We start from the raw sequence: 21349 nt of genomic DNA, 5'->3' as shown, positions 1-21349 counted from the left end.
GCTTTCTGCTGCGTCCTGCTGCTGGGAGGGGACGGGGCTGTGGCTTGGGACTGAAAATCAATACACTCTGCAGATACAGAAGAGCACCTACCACAGCTCAGGGAACAGCGTATTCATTCCCTCCCAGCTGTAAACGTTCAAGACGGCCAGCCAAAACTTCCCCCACGACGGGATTCCCACAGCACCACCTGGAGAGAGAGACACAGATCTGGGCTCTGAAGGCAGCCATGGGGGCCAGGGACACAGACCCTGCCACGTGACATGGCATGAACAGCGGCTCCTGAATCCTGGTCTGGTTGTGTGGCAGGCCAGGGGCCCTGGAGAGCTGCAGGCCGGTGCAGCGGGTGCATGATGGGCACTGCACCCGACAGACACAGTCATTCAGAAACGACACCTGGGAAGGGCACGTTTTCTGTGCAAGGTGCAGCCAGTGAGACCACTGAACATTGTGCAATGGAGCCACGAAGTGAAGCTAAGCCACATGAGGGGGCTGGAGATGGCGATTTAACCCACAGCCGACTGCTGAGATGGACCGGATGTTCGCAGGGCTCATGAGTACCCTGCCTCCCAAACGGAAGCGTTCGCAACAGGTGAAGGAGCTGAGGTTTCACCATCACCCCAGAAGGTAAGTGCTGCAGGGTCCTGGCACAGCAGGATGCGGCATGGGCTGTGACATGCCACACGTGCCGCGACAGCCAAGCCAAGCTGGGAGAAGCTAAGGGTGGCAGGGCAGAAGCTAACGTGCAAACTGCACATGCTGCCATGCAGCCAAGGACAAGCCATTGCAAAGGCTCACTCCACTCTGGTCGCATGTCCCCTCGCCCACCACTCACCCCTTCGGAGCTGGGCAAGCCCTTCTCAACAGTCCCAGCTGGGGGGAGGACAGGGTGCCAGAGAGCTCCAGCCACATGCTGACCTTTGCTGTGGAGGTTGATCCGAGCCCTCACGAGGTCCGGGTCATCCGGCCCAACCCCCAGAATCCTCAGGGACGTGTAGCTGAGCGCTGTGCCAAACACTGTCGATTTGTCTTCCACGTGCCTGCCACGTACAGAGAGCGGGGAAGTCAGACGTGGCTGAGCACTTGTGCAATCGACCAAGCCTGGCTTCATTGGGGCGAACCTAAGCAGGGGGTTAAAGCTAACCAGGCAAACTAACCGAAAAGCAACCACCCTGGGCCAAGCTGCTGGGGATCGGGAACGAAATGCTCCCAGACCCTCACTCTAGTGGTCTCCCCATGGTGAAGGGGGGCTCTGGTCACGCCACATGCTGGCCTCCCCGGCACTGCAGCTCCAGCAGTCTCACACTGAGCCATTTCCCACATGTAAGGGAGCACCAGGCCAAGCGCTGGATGCTGCGCGGGAGCTTCCGAAGCACTCGGCCATGGCCTAGCCTGTCCCCGCTGAAGCCATAGGCAAGTGCTCTCGTCAAGCCAAGGGGGGCAGAGCGACGCCAACGCCGAGCACTGCGAAACCCCCACCACTGCGTTGCTGTGTGATTCAGTACAGCGGCACTGCCGGAGCTAATGTCACCCCGGAAGTGCCGATGAAGTGGGGCTTGATTTGCCAATGAAATCAGAGTGTTTCCCTCCCAGGGGCCAGCTTGGGGGCTGGTGGGATTTTAGTGATTTTGTTTAATAGGTTGAGGCAAGACCCGCTGAAAATGAGCCAGTTTTGAACATTCTCCCTTGTTTCCTAGTGCTCCTCTCGGTCCCCCTCCCCTCCGCTGGAATAGGGAAACCTGCCTAGACAATGGCAGAGAGCTGGCAGTGCAGGCGTACGTCTCTACCGTGATTCTTTCCCTTTCACCCAGGCCTCTGATCACAGACCCGCCTCCTAGAGACGGGAAAGACATTCTTCTCCAGCGAAGCCAAGACAGAGTGCACGTAACAGCCAGAACGCCTCTGCAGAGCGGCCCCTGACACCACCCCTGCAATGTTCCCGGCAGTCCATCCCTGCCGCCTGCAAGGATCCCCTCACCCTTGTTTCTGTGCCCTCCTTCTCCGAGTGTAGTTAATGACCAGCCAGCCCACCCCACTAACATACCTCCAGCCGCTACAGCTGTTCTGCGCCCCCCAGGAATGCCAGGACCCGGGGAGGGCTACTGAGGGGAAGCACAAAGCAGGTGGAGCAGGCCTAATGCCTGGCAATAATCTCTGAGGTATAAGGCCCTATCAGAGCAGATAACAAGGCGCGAGGCAGACATCTCAGGAATAGAACTGACTTTTGTGCTTGCAAGGGGCTTCTGAGATTGCGATACTGTTTTCACTGGCTGTGTTGTGCAGGGACAGACAGAGAGGAAACATTCCTCTGGTCAACTGGGTCCGGAACGCACAACCTGCCCAGTGCAGCAGGAATAAGGAGAAAGGAGCTTCTCTGCTACTCACAAGCCCCAGCCTCCGTCCGGGAGCTGCACCGAGCGCAGGTAACGCACCATCTCCCTCCTGTAACCTTCTGGCAGTGGGATCTTGGCAACGTGGCAGGTGATCAGGAAACCTGTTGGACAAAACCGTCCACTCTTCAGGCCAAACCACCCCCCGATTTCAGCCACAGGGACACTCTAGTTGGTTCAGAGAAGCATGTGTCCTCTTCATGGTCAGCACAGGACATGAGAAATCACTGTAGCTAGGAGTCCCAAGTACGCACTGCACGTATAGCTAACAAGGGGCAGCTGCACCCCCAGGCTAAATGGCTCCAAGGTCGTCGTCTGCGGGAACCCAAAAGTGTCATCAAGGCCATCCAGACAGAATGTACATCAGACTAACAACCACATGACCTTCCCTAGCATCCCCGGCTTCAGCCCCCGCGATGGAACAGGCTGTTGGGGTCAGACTGCACCAAAGGACCCTGCCCCCGTTCGGCAAAACCAGACGGGGGATTTAACTGGCTGGGTAGTTCTTGGTGCCTCACAACAGACGCCAGCTCATTATTAAAGACACGTTTCCTGGGGATTAACTGTAGTGCAATGCAGCCGGGGCATTTCCTAGGTCACTGTTTGGGGAAACGATTGGCCAGTAAGGTTCAGCACCCTGTGTGCTGGGGAATGACAAGACACTGCCCTGCCCAGGCCTGCGACAGCGCCCGACCCTGAATCATCCCCAGACAGCTAAGCAAAGACCCCACAGACCCTGGCCACGCTGCTGGACCCTGCTTGGCACCCGCTATCCCAACCCTACGCAGGTAACTCTGTAGGGGAGGTGCTGCCGCTCAGAGCACATGGCGCAGCCATTTCATCCACCGTACCTGGCAGCAGGAAGAGGGGCCCCCCGTAGTCACCGGCCCAGTGCCCATCCTCCGCCTGCAGGCCAGAGTAAAACTTTATCCCATTCAGCGCTGCTTCCTGGGCCGTGCAGGCCTGGGGCAAGGCCTTGAAGAACTTACTCTGCAAAGAAAGAAAGAGGAGCAGGGACAGACATAAATTAAAAGAGCAGTGCTCCAGCCAAGGCTGGCTTTATGAACTGCGGGGCCTGATTCAAATACTCAGCGGTGGTTCGGGGCTTTGGCAGCACTCCGGTGGCGGGGGATCCGCTCCAGGTCTTCCGCAGCAGCAAAGGACCCCCCGCCGCCGAAGACCCCGAGCAGACCAGGTGAGTAAAAAAATTCTTAAACATTTAAAAAGCACCTAAGATGCCATCTTAGGCACAGGGCCCGATTCTGGGGAATCGGGGGAATCGGCCTAAAGCCGGCCCTGGCTCCAGCTCGCGCACAAAAAATGGCCAACAGCCAAGACACCATTAGAATCAAGTGCCTTGTTCTGTGGGCTATGGCAGCACTGCAGTCCCATGGGTAATCAGGGTCTGTGTACCTCCCCCATGGCCTGCACTGCACTGGCCTTTCACACAATACTTAGTAGCAACGCCAGCAACCAGACACCAAATCCAGCACAGAGCGACTGTGCAGAGCATGCGTAGGGATGAAGAGGGTGTGGGAGGGGAGCAGAGGAGGAGTGTGAATACAAGCAGAACGCTTGCTGCCTTGAAGCACCTTCTGAGTCATTCAGTGCATAATCCGCAGAGAGTCAGCAGGCAGGGAGGGAGCAGGGCAAACAGACCTCCCCAACACCCTTCTCAGGGGCAAGATGCCCCCTTGCAGGGAGCTGTGACACCTCCCCTCTTGCCCAGCAGCCAATACAACCAGGTTGGCATGAGGCTGTGAATTCTGCCCCTGATGCCAGCACCACGTGTGCCTGCCCTGTGGAATTAGCAAGTATGTGAATCCCAGACAGTCACTGAAAAGAAGCCTTGCTTCAGAGACAATGATCAGCATCTGGGGGCAGGAGACAATGGCGGCAATAGGGGAATTACAGCCGGCCATACGAGCATGGGGTTCAGGTGGGTGCCCCCTTTCCCAGCCTTGGCAAACACTGCGCTGCGAGTGAAAATCAGCCACCCACCGTGTCCAAGCCTAGGCAGTGAGCCTCCAGCCCGCTCTGCTCTCGCTCACATTCCTCGCCAGCCTCCAGGTAGCGCCAACTCTGCCGCCCTTCTTCATTGCTCAGTCGCCAGCGGGTGAGGTCACTCGCAGGTTCTGTTTTATACGGGCCGCCCCTTCTTCGCAAACACCTGGAGAGACCACAGGGAACCAGACAAATCCCGGGCGCGTCACCAAGCATTGCCGGCTCTGAGCATCGGGCTGTCAGTGCCCTGGGACGCGCAGGGCCAGTGCAGACGCCTGCTGCAGCGTTAGCAATAGACATGAGAACCCAGAGAGCTCTGCACTCAGCCACGAGCTGGCTGCCAACACTTAGACTTTGCAAAATAACAAGGGGGAAGGGGCGAGTCCTCGGAGCAACAGCTGGGCCAATGTCATGTTGCTTGGCTGTGACCACTCCACACCGTGCTGTCGGAGCAAGCACCTCACAGACCCTCAACCGGTCCCATACAGGGGGCTACTTCTGACAGCGCTCCCCTTTCCTGGCACCTTCCCACCCCACGCTGTCCTCACAGCAACCAGAGCGCCAAGTTCTAGGAGAGTTTCCCATCGGCCCATGGGGACCTGTCACTGCGAAGGGGTGGCAGCTCTGTCACCTCCCTCCATGCTGGGAGCGGTGGGGCACTTCATGGATTTAAAATGTCTCTGGATTCCTAAGAGCCCCGGCCCCTGCTGGCGAGTGGGTGCCACACTGCACAGACCAGTTACTCCGTGGCACTGCGCTGTGCAGCATTACACACAGCCGTACAGCTCCGAGCACAGGGGCTCGGCCTGAGTGCGGCCTCTGGGAGCCGCTGGAACAGAAACAGGCTACAACTGGGATGCAGCAACAGCACTGGCCAGGGTCACACGGGCACACTCACAGAGACACAGAGACACACTCTCGCAGAGGTACACACAGAGACACACACTCACACAGAGAGACACACAAATTCACATGCACTCGCACAGAGACACACACTCACACAGACACACACACAAATTCACATGCACTCGCACAGAGACACACACTCACACAGAGACACACACAAATTCACATGCACTCGCACAGAGACTCACTCACGCAGCCACTGGTACAGAGGCACATACACAAGACACGCACTCTCGCAGAGGCTCAGAGGGACGCGCACGGACACACACTCACAGAGACACACTCTCCACAGAGACACACACTCAAATTCACATGCACTCGCACAGAGACTCACTCACGCAGCCACTGGTACAGAGGCACATACACAAGACACGCACTAACAGACACACACTCTCGCAGAGGCTCAGAGGGACGCGCACGGACACACACTCGCACAGAGACACACACAAATTCACATGCACTCGCACAGAGACACACACTCACACAGACACTGGTGCAGAGGCACATACGCTCCAGACACGCGCGCGCACACTCACGTTTCGTGCCCCATCTCGTGGCCGCCGCCGCACGCCCCTGACTCCGGGGGCCGCGGGCTCGCGGCGCGGCGATTCCCCATCTCGGCAGACATGGGCCCACGCGGCGCCGGCCAATCAGGGCCAGCCCCGCCCCTGCTGCCCAGAGCGGGGATGGCCAGGCCCGGCAGCGCCAGCTCCGCCTCCCCGGCCCAGGCCCCGCCCCGGCCCTGGCTCACGGCGCGGGGGGAGGGGGGGGGACCCTGCGCGGCTCCGCCTCCAGCCCCGCCCCCGCCGGCACAGCCTGTGCCTGGCGGAGAAACGTCCCCGGCCCGGCAGCGGATCCCTGGGCCCGCCCCGGGGGCGCCGTCAGCCGGGGCGCTTGGGCTAAGCAGGCACCCCACAGCGCTGCGGCGCGGCGCCTCTCCCAGCCCAGGCCCCCGCCCCCCGCGCTGAGCGGCGGTGATTCAATCCTTCCCCAGCCACGCTGCAAACTCCCCCCCGCGGCCCTGCCCCGGGGGCCTGCCCCGAGAGACCCAGCGTCGTAGCCGGCCCTGGCACGCTGACTGAAGGCGTGTCAGGACACTCAGAAACCAGCCTCAAGGCAACCACCACCCAAAGGGCAGCATCCGCCAGGACACAACTGACTTCCTGCACAAACGGCACAACATTAACAACCTCCCTCAGGGCACCGTCCTCGCCACCAGGGATGTCGCTTTCCTATACACCGACATCCCTCACCCTGAGAGCTTCGCAGCCTGCCTCAAATATGAGACAACGGACAACACTCAGATCTCCACCCTAAACACATTGTCAAACTCATCCATTTCATCCTCACCCAGACCAGTTTTACATTCAACAACAAACACATTATCCAAACCGTGAGGACAGCCAGGGGGACTAGGATGGCTCCCCAATATGCCAGCCTCTTCACGAGCCACCTTGAGGAAGAATGTCTGGACAAATGCACCACAAAACCAATGAGAACCTGAGTGTGACGGGATCCCCAGGTTGCAACCTGGGATGGTGAGAGTGCTATGCCTCCCTAACGCACGACTCTGGGTTGTCTCTCACAATGCCGTACTGGTGACAAGCAGCAAACCCCTCCAGGTGCTGTTCCCGCTCAGTACAACCCCATGTGGAGCCCCCCACCCAGCCAGATTGCATGACTGCTCCCAGAGCCACTCACAAATCACACAGCAAGGCACCAGCCAAATCCCCCCAGTTCCCAGCCTTGTACCACCGGAATATACCATCTTGCACTGCTCAGGACCCTTTCTTGAGCAATGGAAAGTTTATTAATTGGTTCATCAATGGAAAGTGACATACACCAGCCTTTGTAACCTGAGCAGATTTACCGAACACTTCAGTCAAACTCACTGGTAAGGATCAACATTAGAATAAGTCTATTGATTACAAAAGATGGATTATAAGTGATAGGCAAGGCGTCAAAGTAGTTCCCAAAGGAAAATAAAAGATAAGCATGCCGTCTAAATTCTCAACCTTATTAGACTAGGCAATATGTAGACTAAGCAGTTTTTCTCACCCCACTGGATACTGCAGGTTGGTTACAGTCTTTCATACGCAGGCTCTCCCCGTTAGCCTGGGGAACCATCTCCTCAGCTCCAGCACCATATGCGCCGACTTCCCCTCTTTCTCATGGGTGCTCGATCCCCTCTGCCCCCTGGCCCCGCTCCCGCCCCACTCCACCCCTTACATGAGGCCCTGCCCCATCCCACCTCTTCCACCCCTGCTCCGCCTCCATTCCAACCCTTTCCCCAAAGTCCCCGCCCCAACTCTGTCCCTATTCCAGTTCCTTCCCCAAATCTCTAGCCCTGCCTCCTCCCCTGAGCATGCCACGTTCCCGCTCCTCCCCCCCCACCCCCGCCCGGAGCGTGCTAAAGCTGCCAAACAGCTGTTTGGCGGCGGCCATTGGGGAAGCACTGGGAGGTAGGCAGAGGAACAGGGACACGGCGCGCTCAGGGGAGGAGGAGATGGGGTGGGGGGTGAGGGGAGCTTGGCTGTCGGTGGGTGCAGAGCACCCACTAATTTTTCCCTGTGGGTGCTGCAGCCCCGGAGCATCTATGGAGTCGGTGCCTATGTCCAGCGTTCTCGTTGACTTCAGCGTGGGTTGGGGAGGAGAATGGACAAACCATGCAGCCTCTAGCCCGTATTTTATGTCCTCAGTCATGTACTTGGAGAACACAAGTCCAGACATGTCTGGTGGGCATTGCCGAAAAATCAGGCAAGGCTAAGCAATTCCGCTGGTGTGGCCGTGTGCAAGTGAGTCATTGAATTGTAACTCCCTCACTAGACAATGGCTGTTGATGATTGTTCAACACACACCTGGGTGTTCGTTACCTCCCTTGTTGTTGTGTCTGGGGAACTAATATCTGGGTGATTCCCCAACTCACAATCAGAAAAGTACCAGCTGTCTGGTGCAAAAGCTCTTCTTGCTCTCAGTACTCCCAGCCATATGGTAAAGAGGAGACCTGCCAGTGAGCCCTGCTGGGAATCTGGTTAAAGCCACCAAGCCAGTTACTGTGTTTTCATAAGGAAATCCATCTGGAACCATGGTGCTTAGAGGGGCCACACTGATAATGCTTATTCACGGCAAACTGCAAGAAATAGGGCAGACAATCCCCACAACTGGCAGTTTATTCTATACTTAGATTCACCAAGCCAGTAACAAAACAGCATCTGTAATACCACACTGGTTACTAAAAAGCCAAAATGCAGTCTCTTTTAATCAATCCAGCCTTTGGCTCCCATCCAGACAGCCAAATCCCGTATAGTGAGGGATTACGAACAATCTTGTTCACCATACTTAAAGTTCTACCAATCCAAGGAACCAGACACATTGCCCATCAGGTCAATGAATATTTCAGATCTCATCCAAATACATGATTACAGCCAGTCCTTATTAACTAAATCTAAGATTTATTAATAAAAAGAAAAAAAGAAAGAAGAACATTGCTATGATTAAAAGATCAATGTACATACATATATGAGTAAAGTTCTTAGATCAGTTTCATAGCAGATATGGTGAGGCTGATTTGTAAAAGTCTTTCTGGAATCAATTAAAAAAGTTATAGTCCAATAGGCAGTCCAAGTGCAGAGTTTGTTACAAATGGTTTGTTGTCAAACTGGGAGGATGTATCAAGTGGGGTCCCACAGGACTCAGTCCTGGGTGCAGTACTATTCAATATTTTCATTAATGACTTGGACAACGGGGTGGAGAAAATGCTTATAAAATTTGTGGATGACACCAGTCAGGGAGAGGTTGCAAGTTCTTTGGAGAACAGGATTAGAATACAAAAAGGCCTTAGAGAATTGGTCCAAAATCAACAAAATGAATTTCAATAAGAACAAGTGCAAGTACTACACTTAAGAAAGAAAAAAATCAAGTGGACAACTACAAAATGGGGAATAACTGGTGAGGTAATAATACTGCAGAAAAAGATCTGGGGCAAAGTGGATTAAAAATTGAAGATGAGCCAACAATGTGATACAGTTGCAAAAAAGGTTAATATAATTCTGGGGGGTAGTAACAAAAGTGTCATATCGAAGACAGGGGAGGTAGTTGTCCTGCTCTACTCGACACAGGTGAGGCCTCAGCTGGAGTACTGTGTCTAGTTTTGGGTGCCACATATTGGGAAAGATGTGGATAAACTGAAGAGCATCCAAAGGAGAGCAACAAAAATGATAAAAGATTTAGAAAATGTCACCTATCAGGAAAGGTTGAAAAAAACCGGGGCATATTTAGTTTTGAGAAAAGAAGACTGAGGGGACCTGATAACAGTCTTCAAATATGTTAAGGGCTGTTAGAAATAGGACAGTGATCAATAGTTCTCCATGTCCACCAAAAGTACGACAAGAAGTAATTTATTCAACGTGCAGCAAGGGTGATTTAGTTTAGATACTAGGAAAAACTTTCTAACTAGAAGGACAGTTAAGTACTGAAATAGGTTCCCAAGGGAGATTGTGGAATTCCCATCACCGGAATTTTTAAGAACAGGTTAGATAAACACCTGCCAGGGATAGTCTAGGGTTACTGCCTCAGTGCAGGGTAATGGGCTAAATGATCTTGAGATCCCGAGTCCAAAGTCCTGTGAGAACTTAGGGCTAATCGACATCGGTGCAGCTGCTCCAATGCCACTGCAGCGTGTCTGGGGAAGATGCCCTGTGCTGACGAGAGAGCTCTCTCTGCTTAGGTCGCTGTAACTTATGTCACTTGGGGGTGGCTTTTTTACGTCCCTGAGTGATGTAAGTGATATTGACTTAAGCGGTAGTGTAGACATGCCCTGAGAGGGAGAGTTGAGAGCCCAGAGCAGAAAGGAAGAGAACCCAGAGAGTAACGGGAGCTCAGAGGAAGAGCAGAGTTGGGCACTGAGCTTTCAGGGGGGCTGTCTCTGAAGGGGGGAGCACTCAGTTCCCCAGTGCGCAGTGGAGCCAGAGCAGGCTGGTGAAAGCTGCAGACAGGCAGGCAGGGGGTCACCTACAAACCTCCACAGGCCAGAGAGACACAGCTAGAGAGGGCTGAAGGTTGAGAACAGCAGAGGAAGATGCCTGCTGGCTCTCTGAACCGGAGACCTGAACTCAGAATGCTGCTGAAGGCTGATGGAGGGGCGAGTCCACCGATGTCTCCAGGCAAGAGCTGGAGCCCTGCCTGGCAAGGAAACAGGGTGGAGAAACACTCAAGCTAGAGGGTCTGGGTGAGGTGTGGTGAGAGACACTGGAGCCAGACCTGGAAGTTAGGGTGTTGGGGGCAGCATCCAGAGCTGCACCTGCTGGGCGCTGGGGTGTGGTGAGAGATACTGGAGCTGGGCTTGGTGCTGGACTGTTGGGACGAATGGACTGTTTGGACTGTACTGGGGGGGATTCTGGTGAGAAGGAAACTCCACGAAAAGGGCTATTGAAATACTTTGAAGGCTGAGTTTATCTGAGGAATTAAGATGGAAACTGAGGTGATGGGCCACTTGCGGGGCTGCCCTCAGGACACGTGTTTATGCCAGATTTACACCAGCCCACGTAACCTTTATTCTGCTCCTTTGTGCATCCAGCCTGTGCACCGAATGAGGCAGGGCTCCTGTGGGTAAGATAACATGTGATCGTGTAGTTAAAGACCAGACCATAATGCATGTGCACGGGGGTGACAAAGTAAGATTGAACAGAAAACTGCAGTTCTGGCATTTCCCAACTTCTGAGTGTTTGACTTTGCAACCTAAATAACATTCTTTGCACAGTTTACACTGTGTGTAATTTCCTAGGTGGTTTTTTTAAGAACGTAAAAACTAATCTAAAAGTGTATTAAATACAATTGTTAACACACACAGAGCGTTGTCATTGGGGTTTGAACCTTCAGCACTCCAGCACACTGGTACTAGGTAAGCTACAAGACAAGCTGGCAGCAGGAGAAGGCTGTTTTCCCAAAGGGGTGGATGGATTGCTGGGTCTGGAGATGGTTGGGGGGAAGCCAGCTTCAGCCCAGTCGGGCTTTCTCTCTCGTTCTGCTCTTGTGTGCTAGATCAAGGAGCTCTCCACTGTCAGAAATCTTCTCCCTGCAGCTGTCTGTGTCACTGACAGAGAACAATGAATCATTTTCAAAACAATGACAATTGCTTAACAATTTCACAATCCCTGCAGCTGTAAAGTGCTTCATCCATGATCCAAATGTCCAGCTTGCCCTTGCGTGTGGTGCAGTGTGACCCCACTGGCGAGACAGAGGGACACAAAAAAATGAGGGACTTGGTAACAATTTCAATTTCAAGGAGGGTGGCGGTCATTCCCCTGGACATTTATCATAGTGCATCCTGCCCAGCTTTGAGAAACACCTGAGAACACTTCTTTGACAAAGTTAATGAACCTGACTAATATCAGCTCCTTCATTTCCCTTCTTCCCATGCAGCTTGCACTCTGGGTTTGGCTTGAAGGACGGGTGCTGAAAATTATATTAGTTCCTTACTGCAATCTCTATTGTATTGTATTTGTTGCAGATCATTGTACAGCACCTTGTGTGGTTGGGGGGCTTCATAAATAAAACTGTTAATCATATTATGAAGACACAAATGTGCTAGAGACAATTAGTTATTCTGCACCAGTTATTACTTTGTTCTACTGACCATTCAGTGACGACACCAAGGGTTAAGTCTCCGCCGAGGTACGTCGGGTTAGTTTGGTAACTGCCTGTCTGATGGTGCAGTCAGAGCATCAGCCACATAGCTAAAGAATTGGGCTGAGGTCCTGGCCCACTGAAGTCAATGGCAAAACACCCATTGACTATAATGGTCAGGATTTCATGCTGTATGTTTGATTTTTTCAGTCATGCCCCGGTGCTGTGTTCTGTGAATGCAGGTGAAGAGGACGATGTTCTGCCATTGAGAAGCAGCGTCAGGTCTCCTACCTGACGGCCATGAGCCCCAGCAGGTGTTGTGGATCTGGAAGGCAGGGGCGGTTCCAGGCACCAGCACGCCAAGCACATGCTTGGGGCGGCAAGCCACGGGGGGCGTTCTGCCGGTCGCCGCAAGGGCGGCAGGCAGGTTGCCTTTGGCGGCATGCCTGTGGAGGGTCCGCTGGTCCCACGACTTAGATGGACCTCCCGCAGGTGTGCCGCCGAGTCCGCGGGACCGGGGACCTCCTGCAGGCAAGCCGCCAAAGGCAGCCTGCCTGCCGTGCTTGGGGTGGCAAAATACCTGAGCCACCCCTGCTGGAAGGTGGAGCTCTGCATGTATCTGCGTTGCTCGCAGGACTCCAAATCCTCTCCCCAGCCACCATCCTCAATCTGCTTGGAGACCAGGAACTGGCAGGCTTGGGCCACCTCCCTGCATGACGAGGCAGAGAAATGGGAAGGTATTGGACATGACAGAACAACAGTGACTTGTGTTAAAGAGCTTTACTTGACTTCCTCTAGAGCAGTGAGAAGATCAATAAGAAAGAACACATGTAAAGGCCACACAAGAGAGGGCAGTGTGTTTGCCCTCTGCAAGGAGCTGCAGTCACCATGACAGCAAAATGTCACATGGAAAAGAAAGACATGGCAGCTGCAGGTTACAGGCACCCTATAACCATTCTCCTTTCTCCGAGACAAGTTTCCTCATTTGGACAAGCTAACCAGCTCCTGGGAAATTCGTAAAGCTCAGGTCTATTATTGCACAATCCTCCGCCAATATATCAGCCCTACTACAAGAATGTCTTGATTTAGAGCAGGAAATAAAATGCCTTGAAACACACCCTACTCTTTGAGAAATCCAACTTCTACCTCCTTGCAAACAACTTGCTAGTATTGATCAATACAGCACAGAGAGGATCACGTCTTCTTTATAAGAACATGCCCGTTAGTCTCCCTAATCTTTTCTGAGATTGTCTCAGACTCAGCCTCCTTCCCTACTGCCCTGACTGAACAGCAATGCTAATCACCGTGACCACTGCAGTCATTCTGTACCAAACTCCAGGAAAGCCCCTGGGCTCACTGGCTTTGGTAGAGGATACTTTAAAGGGGGTTCTGAAGATGTGCTGGATCCCATTCCTCGACTGCATCTGGCAGCACTGGGCAATACAAACTCCCAAGATCCTGGAGCCTGGGGTTTGGTCCACGAATGCCCAGTGCCCTCAGGAGGGTGTACGTGAGCGAAGGTGGTTTTGAGTCTGGTCCTGGGCGGGGCCCTTCATTCTGCTCTGCTTGGCTCCGGTTGCCAATACGGTTGATGCCATTTAATAGCAGTCTGGATAGTCACAACTTCTGGTTAATAGCAACATTTTGCCATGAACCAATCCTGTCCCGCTGACTTGAATGTTCATGGCAGTTGGCGATTGCTGCTTATTAGCTACATTAGCTTATAAATGGCATGCTGCTTGTTAGCTACATTTTTGGATGAAAGGCTCCACCGGCAGGCAGGTTTGTGAGGAAGCAGCCAGGAAAGGAAGTGCTGAGACCTGCCATCCCTGGCTGCTGCCTCACAAACTTGCCTTCTGCTTATTAGCAACTGTTGGATCACAGCAACTTCTTGCTGCCGGCCAAGGGGTTGGTAACAAGCAAAATGCACTGTAGATTTGGGGTTGTCATGGCAGGCAGAGCTCCCTGCGGCACACTCAGGGGCGGCTCCAGGCCCCAGCATGCCAAGCGCGTGCTTGGGGCAGCAAGCTGCGGGGGGCGCTCTGCCGGCGCCGCGAGGGCGGCAGGCAGGCTGCCCTTGGCAGCTTGCCTGCGGAGGGTCAGCTGGTCCCACGGCTTAGGGGACCTCCCACAGGCACGCCTGTGGGAGATCCGCCGAAGCCGCGGGACCAGCGGACCGTCCACAGGCAAGCCGCAGAAGGCAGCCTGCTTGCCGTGCTTGGGGTGGCAAAATTCCTAGAGCCACCCCAGGGCACACTGACCCTGTGGCAAATCCCTCAGTCAGGAATCAGTGGCAATTGCAGTTCCCTGCCTCTGGCCACTTATTAAAGAGCCTAAATATGGACAGAGGAGCTGAACTGTAGCAGCCATTTTGTAAATACCTCGCCATGAATTGTAAACTGACCGTGTCAACTTAACACCTTGAAGGTGTGAAAAGGGCTTCTCCCAGCCACAGGTACAGCCCCCAGCCAGCATTAACTTCATACCAGAGCCAGTGAGGGCTTGTTCACCTCCCTAGTTAATAAACACAGTAACCAGTAATACTCTTAAATGACTGGCAAAATATTTAAAGTAGGAAACCTGGAGTTGCAAGACTGGGTTAGACCAAGGACCCCTCATGCCCAGCGACCTGGAACAGACAGACCAGGTCAGACCCAGAGACCCCACACCCAGCAACCTGGAACAGACAGGGAAGGTCAGACCCAGGGCCCCTCATACCCAGCAATTTGAAAAAGTCATACTGGGTCACACCAAAGGCTTTCATATCCAGCGACCTGCAGCAGACAGACCTGCTCTGACCAGGGTCCCCCACTCCCAGCGACCTGGAACAGACAGACCGGGTCAGACCCAGGGCCCCTCACGCCCAGCGACCTGGCACAGACAGACCAGCTCAGACCCAGGGCCCCTCACGCCCAGCGACCTGGCACAGACAGACCGGGTCGGACCCAGGGCTCCTCACGCCCAGCGACCTGGCACAGACAGACCGGGTCGGACCCAGGGCCCCTCACGCCCAGCGACCTGGCACAGACAGACCGGGTCGGACCCAGGGCCCCTCACGCCCAGCGACCTGGAACAGACAGACCGGGTCGGACCCAGGGACCTGACACCCAGCAACCTGGAACAGACAGACCGGGTCAGACCCAGGGCCCCTCACGCCCAGTGACCTGGAAGAGACAGACCGGGTCAGTCCCAGGGCCCCTCACGCCCAATGACCTGGCACAGACAGACCGGGTCAGACCCAGGGCCCCTCACGCCCAGCAACCTGGCACAGACAGACCGGGTCAGACCCAGGGCCCCTCACGCCCAGCGACCTGGAACAGACAGACCGGGTCAGACCCAGGGCCCCTCACGCCCAGCGAGCTGGAACAGACAGACCGGGTCAGTCCCAGGGCCCCTCACGCCCAGCGACCTGGCACAGACAGACCGGGTCAGACCCAGGGCCCCTCACGCCCAGCGAGCTGGAACAGACAGACCGGGTCGGACCCAGGGCCCCTCACGCCCAGCGACCTGGCACAGACATACCGGGTCGGACCCAGGGCCCATCACGCCCAGCGACCTGGAACAGACAGACCGGGTCAGACCCAGGGCCCCTCACGCCCAGCGACCTGGAACAGACAGACCGGGTCGGACCCAGGGACCTGACACCCAGCAACCTGGAACAGACAGACCGGGTCAGACCCAGGGCCCCTCACGCCCAGCGACCTGGAACAGACAGACCGGGTCAGACCCAGGGCCCCTCACGCCCAGCGACCTGGCACAGACAGACCGGGTCAGTCCCAGGGCCCCTCACGCCCAGCGACCTGGCACAGACAGACCGGGTCAGACCCAGGGCCCCTCACGCCCAGCGACCTGGCACAGACAGACCGGGTCAGACCCAGGGCCCCTCACGCCCAGCGACCTGGCACAGACAGACCGGGTCAGACCCAGGGCCCCTCACGCCCAGCGAGCTGGAACAGACAGACCAGGTCAGACCCAGGGCCCATCACGCCCAGCGACCTGGAACAGACAGACCGGGTCGGACCCAGGGCCCCTCACGCCCAGCGACCTGACACAGACAGACCGGGTCAGACCCAGGGCCCCTCAGGCCCAGCGAGCTGGAACAGACAGACCGGGTCGGACCCAGGGCCCCTCACGCCCAGCGACCTGGCACAGACAGACCGTGTCGGACCCAGGGCCCCTCACGCCCAGCGACCTGGCACAGACAGACCGGGTCAGACCCAGGGCCCCTCACGCCCAGCGACCTGGAACAGACAGACCGGGTCACACCCAGGGCCCCTCACACCCAGCGACCTGGAACAGACAGACCAGGTCAGACCCAGGGACCTGACACCCAGCAACCTGTAAGAGACAGACCGGGTCAGACCCAGGGCCCCTCACGCCCAGCAACCTGTAAGAGACAGACCGGGTCAGACCCAGGGCCCCTCACGCCCAGCGACCTGGAACAGACAGACCGGGTCAGACCCAGGGCCCCTCACACCCAGCGACCTGGCACAGACAGACAGGGCCCCTCACGCCCAGCGACCTGGAACAGACAGACCGGGTCGGACCCAGGGCCCCTCACGCCCAGTGACCTGGCACAGACAGACCGGGTCGGACCCAGGGCCCCTCACGCCCAGCGACCTGAAACAGACAGACCGGGTCAGACTCAGGGCCCCTCACGCCCAGCGACCTGGCACAGACAGACCGGGTCAGACCCAGGGCCTCTCACGCCCAGCGACCGGGAATAAACAGACCGGGTCAGACCCAGGGACCTGACACCCAGCAACCTGGAACAGACAGACCGGGTCAGACCTAGGGCTCCTCACACCCAGCGACCTGGAACAGACAGACCGAGTCAGACCCAGGGCCCCTCACGCCCAGTGACCTGGAACAGACAGACCGGGTCAGACTCAGAGCCCCTCACGCCCAGCGACCTGGCACAGACAGACCGGGTCAGACCCAGGGCCCCTCACGCCCAGCGACCTGGCACAGACAGACCGGGTCGGACCCAGGGCCCCTCACGCCCAGCGACCTGGAACAGACAGACCGGGTCAGACCCAGGGCCCCTCACGCCCAGCGACCTGGAACAGACAGACCGGGTCGGACCCAGGGCCCCTCACGCCCAGCGACCTGGAACAGACAGACCGGGTCGGACCCAGGGCCCCTCACGCCCAGCGACCTGGAACAGACAGACCGGGTCAGACCCAGGGACCTGACACCCAGCAACCTGGATCAGACAGACCGGGTGAGACTAGGACCCTTGAAACCTTGTGACCTGCCACTGGAATCAGTCAGTAACCTTAGGTCCGGATAGTTATTCTTTTCTTAACCAGTTAAGAGTTAGTCCTTTGCTACACATAATTAAATAACTCAATAATAGTTAAAAGAATAGCTCATAGCCCCGTGAGCACAGGAACCAGGACATGCAGTATCAGAGATGAAAGGCAACAAATATGTGTTCTTTGATCACACACCAAAACACACATAGAAACTTCTCCCGTAATCTGCGATCAAGCACTACAATTCATCAGATGAGGCACTATGATGAAGACTAAGGGGCCAGTCAAACTCAGGCACAATTTGTAATGTGCTCAAGTTCCAGATCCCACACCCACCATATTTATTGACTACAAAGAAGGCGTTGGTTCACAAGCCAAGGGAATTGCTTAAGAGGAATTCTCCGTTTTTCTGCTCTCTGCCACGTCGACTAGCCCCACACCTTGTTTCTCTAGACTCACACAAAGCAGATAAGTCCCTCTATGACTAGGCCTTCTAAGTGACCCGCCAAACTCATTCCCTTGGGCCCAGATCCTCAGAGCTATTTAGGTGCCTAACTCCCACTGATTTCAAAGGGAGTTAGGTGCCTAAGTACCTTTGTGGACCGTAGCAACTTAAACATTGATATGGGATGGTGCTGTGTGTTAAAACTCTACAAAAAGGCAACTTCTCATGCTCATGGCACTGCTGCTGTCTGACCTCCAGGTCCCAGATGCTGTGGCGGCCAGTGGAGCTGCCTGTTACGTTGCTTCCAATTCAGGCTGTGCGCTCAGATAGTTTCCCAGCTGTTCTGGGGCGAGTTCAGAGCAATGGCTTGGCTCTGCTATTTGTGCCTTGGAGTCAGGGCCGGTGCCTAGGGCGCGAAACATCCTTGCACCGGCCCTGCTTGGAGTGCAGTGGTTCTGCGGCTTGCCTTCAATGCATTGTTCCAGGACCCTTCCCAAGGAGATTGTGGGGGTGGCCAGCTGCGTTGGTTCCACTGATCAGGTTGCCAGATGAGAGAGGGAGTAGCCTGAGCGCTTCCCCCTCCCACCAGTCAGAGAGGCACAGACGGGAGGAGGAGCTAGAAGGGACCAGACCTGCTCCCTGGGGGGGCAGGCCAGGGCTGAGAGCAGACCCACAACTCGCAGCGCCTGAGGAACGGGCCGAGGGCGGGCAGGCTCTCTCCCCACAGCAACTGCCCACAGGTCCCTTCCTGAGGGAAGGGAGGACCTGCTTCAGATGCCTCCCCGGCAGGGTGTATTACCCTCCTTCTCATACAAACTCAGTTGGTTTGTGTCAATTCCCTGGTTTGATTTAGGGACTCCCCCAGCAGGGCAGAGACTTGGCACTGGTCTTTACTGCCGCCCAAGAGAGAGAACGGCCACGCCTGGCCACGAGGAGGCACCCAATGGGGAGCTGACCCCCTTGCTACAGGCCGTGAGCAATAGCGGGGTGGGATGTGGCCCAGGGAGGGCAGCCTTAAGGTGCTCCTGGGTGTCAGACCTTTGATAGCCCTCACAGGGCCCTGGCCTGGAGCCTGCTGGAGTGGGAGGGCCCCGGCTCCCTTACCAAACCACCCCTCCGCACTTCCAAGGGACAACCCCCCCGTCCACTAGGCAACACTCCCCAAAAGTGAAGGCCATCACATCAGGACATTGCACAATATTGCCATCTGTCACAGGCACTGAGAGGAGCGATAGGCCTCACTTCATAGAATCATAGAATGTCAGGGCTGGAAGGGATCTCAGGAGATATCTAGTCCAACCCCTGGGGCTCAAAGCAGGACCAATTCCCAGCTAAAGCACCCCAGCCAGGGCTTTGTCGAGCCTGACCTTAAAAACCTCTAAGGAAGGAGATTCCACCACCTCCCTACGTAACCCATTCCAGTGCTTCACCACTCTCTGAGTGAAAAAGTTTTTCCTAATATCCAACCTAAACCTTCCCCACTGCAACTTGAGACCATTACTCCTTGTTCTGTCATCTGGTACCACTGAGAACAGTCTAGATCCATCCTCTTTGGAACCCCCTTTCAGGTAGTTGAAAGCAGCTATCAAATCCCCCTTCATTCTTCTCTTCTGCAGACTAAACAATCCCAGTTCCGTCAGCCTCTCCTCATAAATCATGTGTTCCAGCCCCCTAATCATTTTTGTTGCCCTCCGCTGGACTCTTTCCAATTTTTCCACATCTTTCCACTGGACACAGTACTCCAGATGAGGCCTCACCAATGTCGAATAGAGGGGAATGATCACATCCCTCGATCTGCTGGCAATGCCCCTACTTATACAGTCCAAAATGCCATTAGCCTTCTCGGCAACAAGGGCACACTGTTGACTCATATCCAGCTTCTCGTCCACTGTAACCCCTAAGTCCTTTTCTGCAGAACTGCTTCCTAGCCATTCGGTCTCTAGTCTGTAACAGTGAATGGGATTCTTCCGTCCTAAGTGCAGGACTCTGCACTTGTCCTTGTTGAACCTCATCAGCTTTCTTTTGGCCCAGTCCTCTAATTTGTCTAGGTCCCTCTGTATCCTATACCTACCCTCCAGCGTATCTACCACTCCTCCAAGTTTAGTGTCATCTGCAAACTTGCTGAGAGTGCAGTCGACGCCATCCTCCAGATCATTAATGAAGATATTGAACAAAACCGGCCCCAGGACCGACCCTTGGGGCACTCCACTTGAAACCGGCTGCCAACTAGACATGGAGCCGTTGATCACTACCTGTTGAGTCCGATGATCTAGCCAGCTTTCTAACCACCTTATAGTCCATTCATCCAGCCCATACTTCTTTAACTTGCTGGCAAGAATACTGTGGGAGATGATATCAAAAGCTTTGCTAAAGTCAAGGAATAACACATCCACTGCTTCCCCCTCATCCACAGAGCCAGTTATCTCATCATAGAAGGCAATTAGGTTAGTCAGGCATGACTTGCCCTTGGTGAATCCATGCTGACTGTTCCCGATCACTTTCCCCTCCTCTAAGTGCTTCAGAATTGATTCCTTGAGGACCTGCTCCATGATTTTTCCAGGGACTGAGGTGAGGTTGACTGGCCTGTAGTTCCCCGGATCCTCCTCCTTCCCTTTTTTAAAGATGGGCACTACATTTGCCTTTTTCCAGTCATCCGAGACCTCCCCCATTCGCCATGAATTTTCAGAGATAATGGCCAATGGCTCTGCAATCACATCCGCCAACTCCTTAAGCACTCTCGGATGCAGTGCATCCAGCCCCATGGACTTGTGCTTGTCCAGTTTTTCTAAATAGTCCCGAACCACTTCTTTCTCCATAGAGGGCTGGTCTCCTCCCTCCCCATGCTGTGCTGCCCAGTGCAGCAGTCTGGGAGTTGACCTTGTTTGTGAAGACAGAGGCAAAAAAATCATTGAGTACATTAGCTTTTTCCACATCCTCTGTCACTAGGTTGCCTCCCTCATTCAGTAAGGGGCCCACACTTTCCTTGACTTTCTTCTTGTTGCTAACATACCTGAAGAAACCCTTCTTGTTACTCTTAACATCTCTTGCTAGCTGCAACTCCAAGTGTGATTTGGCTTTCCTGATTTCACTCCTGCATGCCTGAGAAATATTTTTATACTCCTCCCTGGTCATTTGTCCAATCTTCCACTTCTTGTAAGCTTCTTTTTTGCGTTTAAGATCAGCAAGGATTTCACTGTTAAGCCAAGCTGGTCACCTGCCATATTTACTATTCTTCCTACACATCAGGATGGCTTGTTCCTGCAACCTCAATAAGGAACTTCACTCGGACACAGGCTGCTACAGATCAGGGACCGAGGCTGCGTTCCTGCCCCTCTCACCCCCTGCCAGCTCAGCCGCCCTTAGCAGCACAGAGTTCAACTCTCTTGTTATCCTCTGGTAAGACCAAGCAAAAGTTCAGAACAAAGCCCCAGGATTTTTCCGAGCCTGTGAAGGGGGGAGTGCGGTGACTAGAGCGGATGCGGGGAGTCAGGACCCCTGGGTTCTATCCCTGTCTCAGGGTGGGTATCTGTCGTCTATGGTCAGAGCAGGACTCTGGACAGTAACGCCCTTGGGAGCTGGTGGCTCCTGACGTCTTGCTCTAAGCCTGGAGGGGACGGCAGCCAGTCCCCGCCCCGCCCTCTTCCTGGAATGCCGGGCGGAGATGGAACACGCGGGGCGCTACCACCACAACCAATCAGAAGGCAGAGCTCGGAGACGGGGTCGG

General features: G+C 55.1%; 1 protein-coding gene across 1 annotated transcript in view; it reads right to left on the bottom strand.

The window, feature by feature from the left end:
• LOC123378438 (lanosterol synthase-like) overlaps positions 1–5972 on the bottom strand; it is a 29657-nt gene extending 23685 nt beyond the window's left edge. Inside the window, exons 1-6 of the mRNA XM_045032185.1 lie at positions 5835–5972; positions 4390–4558; positions 3240–3378; positions 2384–2492; positions 917–1038; positions 92–188 (exon numbers count right to left, since the gene is read on the bottom strand). Coding sequence (XP_044888120.1) covers positions 92–188; positions 917–1038; positions 2384–2492; positions 3240–3378; positions 4390–4558; positions 5835–5926 — 728 coding nt within the window. The 5' untranslated portion in view covers positions 5927–5972. The remainder of the gene's footprint in view (positions 1–91; positions 189–916; positions 1039–2383; positions 2493–3239; positions 3379–4389; positions 4559–5834) is intronic.
• Positions 5973–21349: the final 15377 nt, after the last annotated feature.

The sequence above is a fragment of the Mauremys mutica genome, chromosome 10 (assembly GCF_020497125.1).
Source record: "Mauremys mutica isolate MM-2020 ecotype Southern chromosome 10, ASM2049712v1, whole genome shotgun sequence".
Classification (NCBI taxonomy): domain Eukaryota; kingdom Metazoa; phylum Chordata; order Testudines; family Geoemydidae; genus Mauremys; species Mauremys mutica.
The sequence above is the reverse complement of the archived record's forward strand: the minus strand, read 5'-3'. Positions and strand labels throughout refer to the sequence as shown.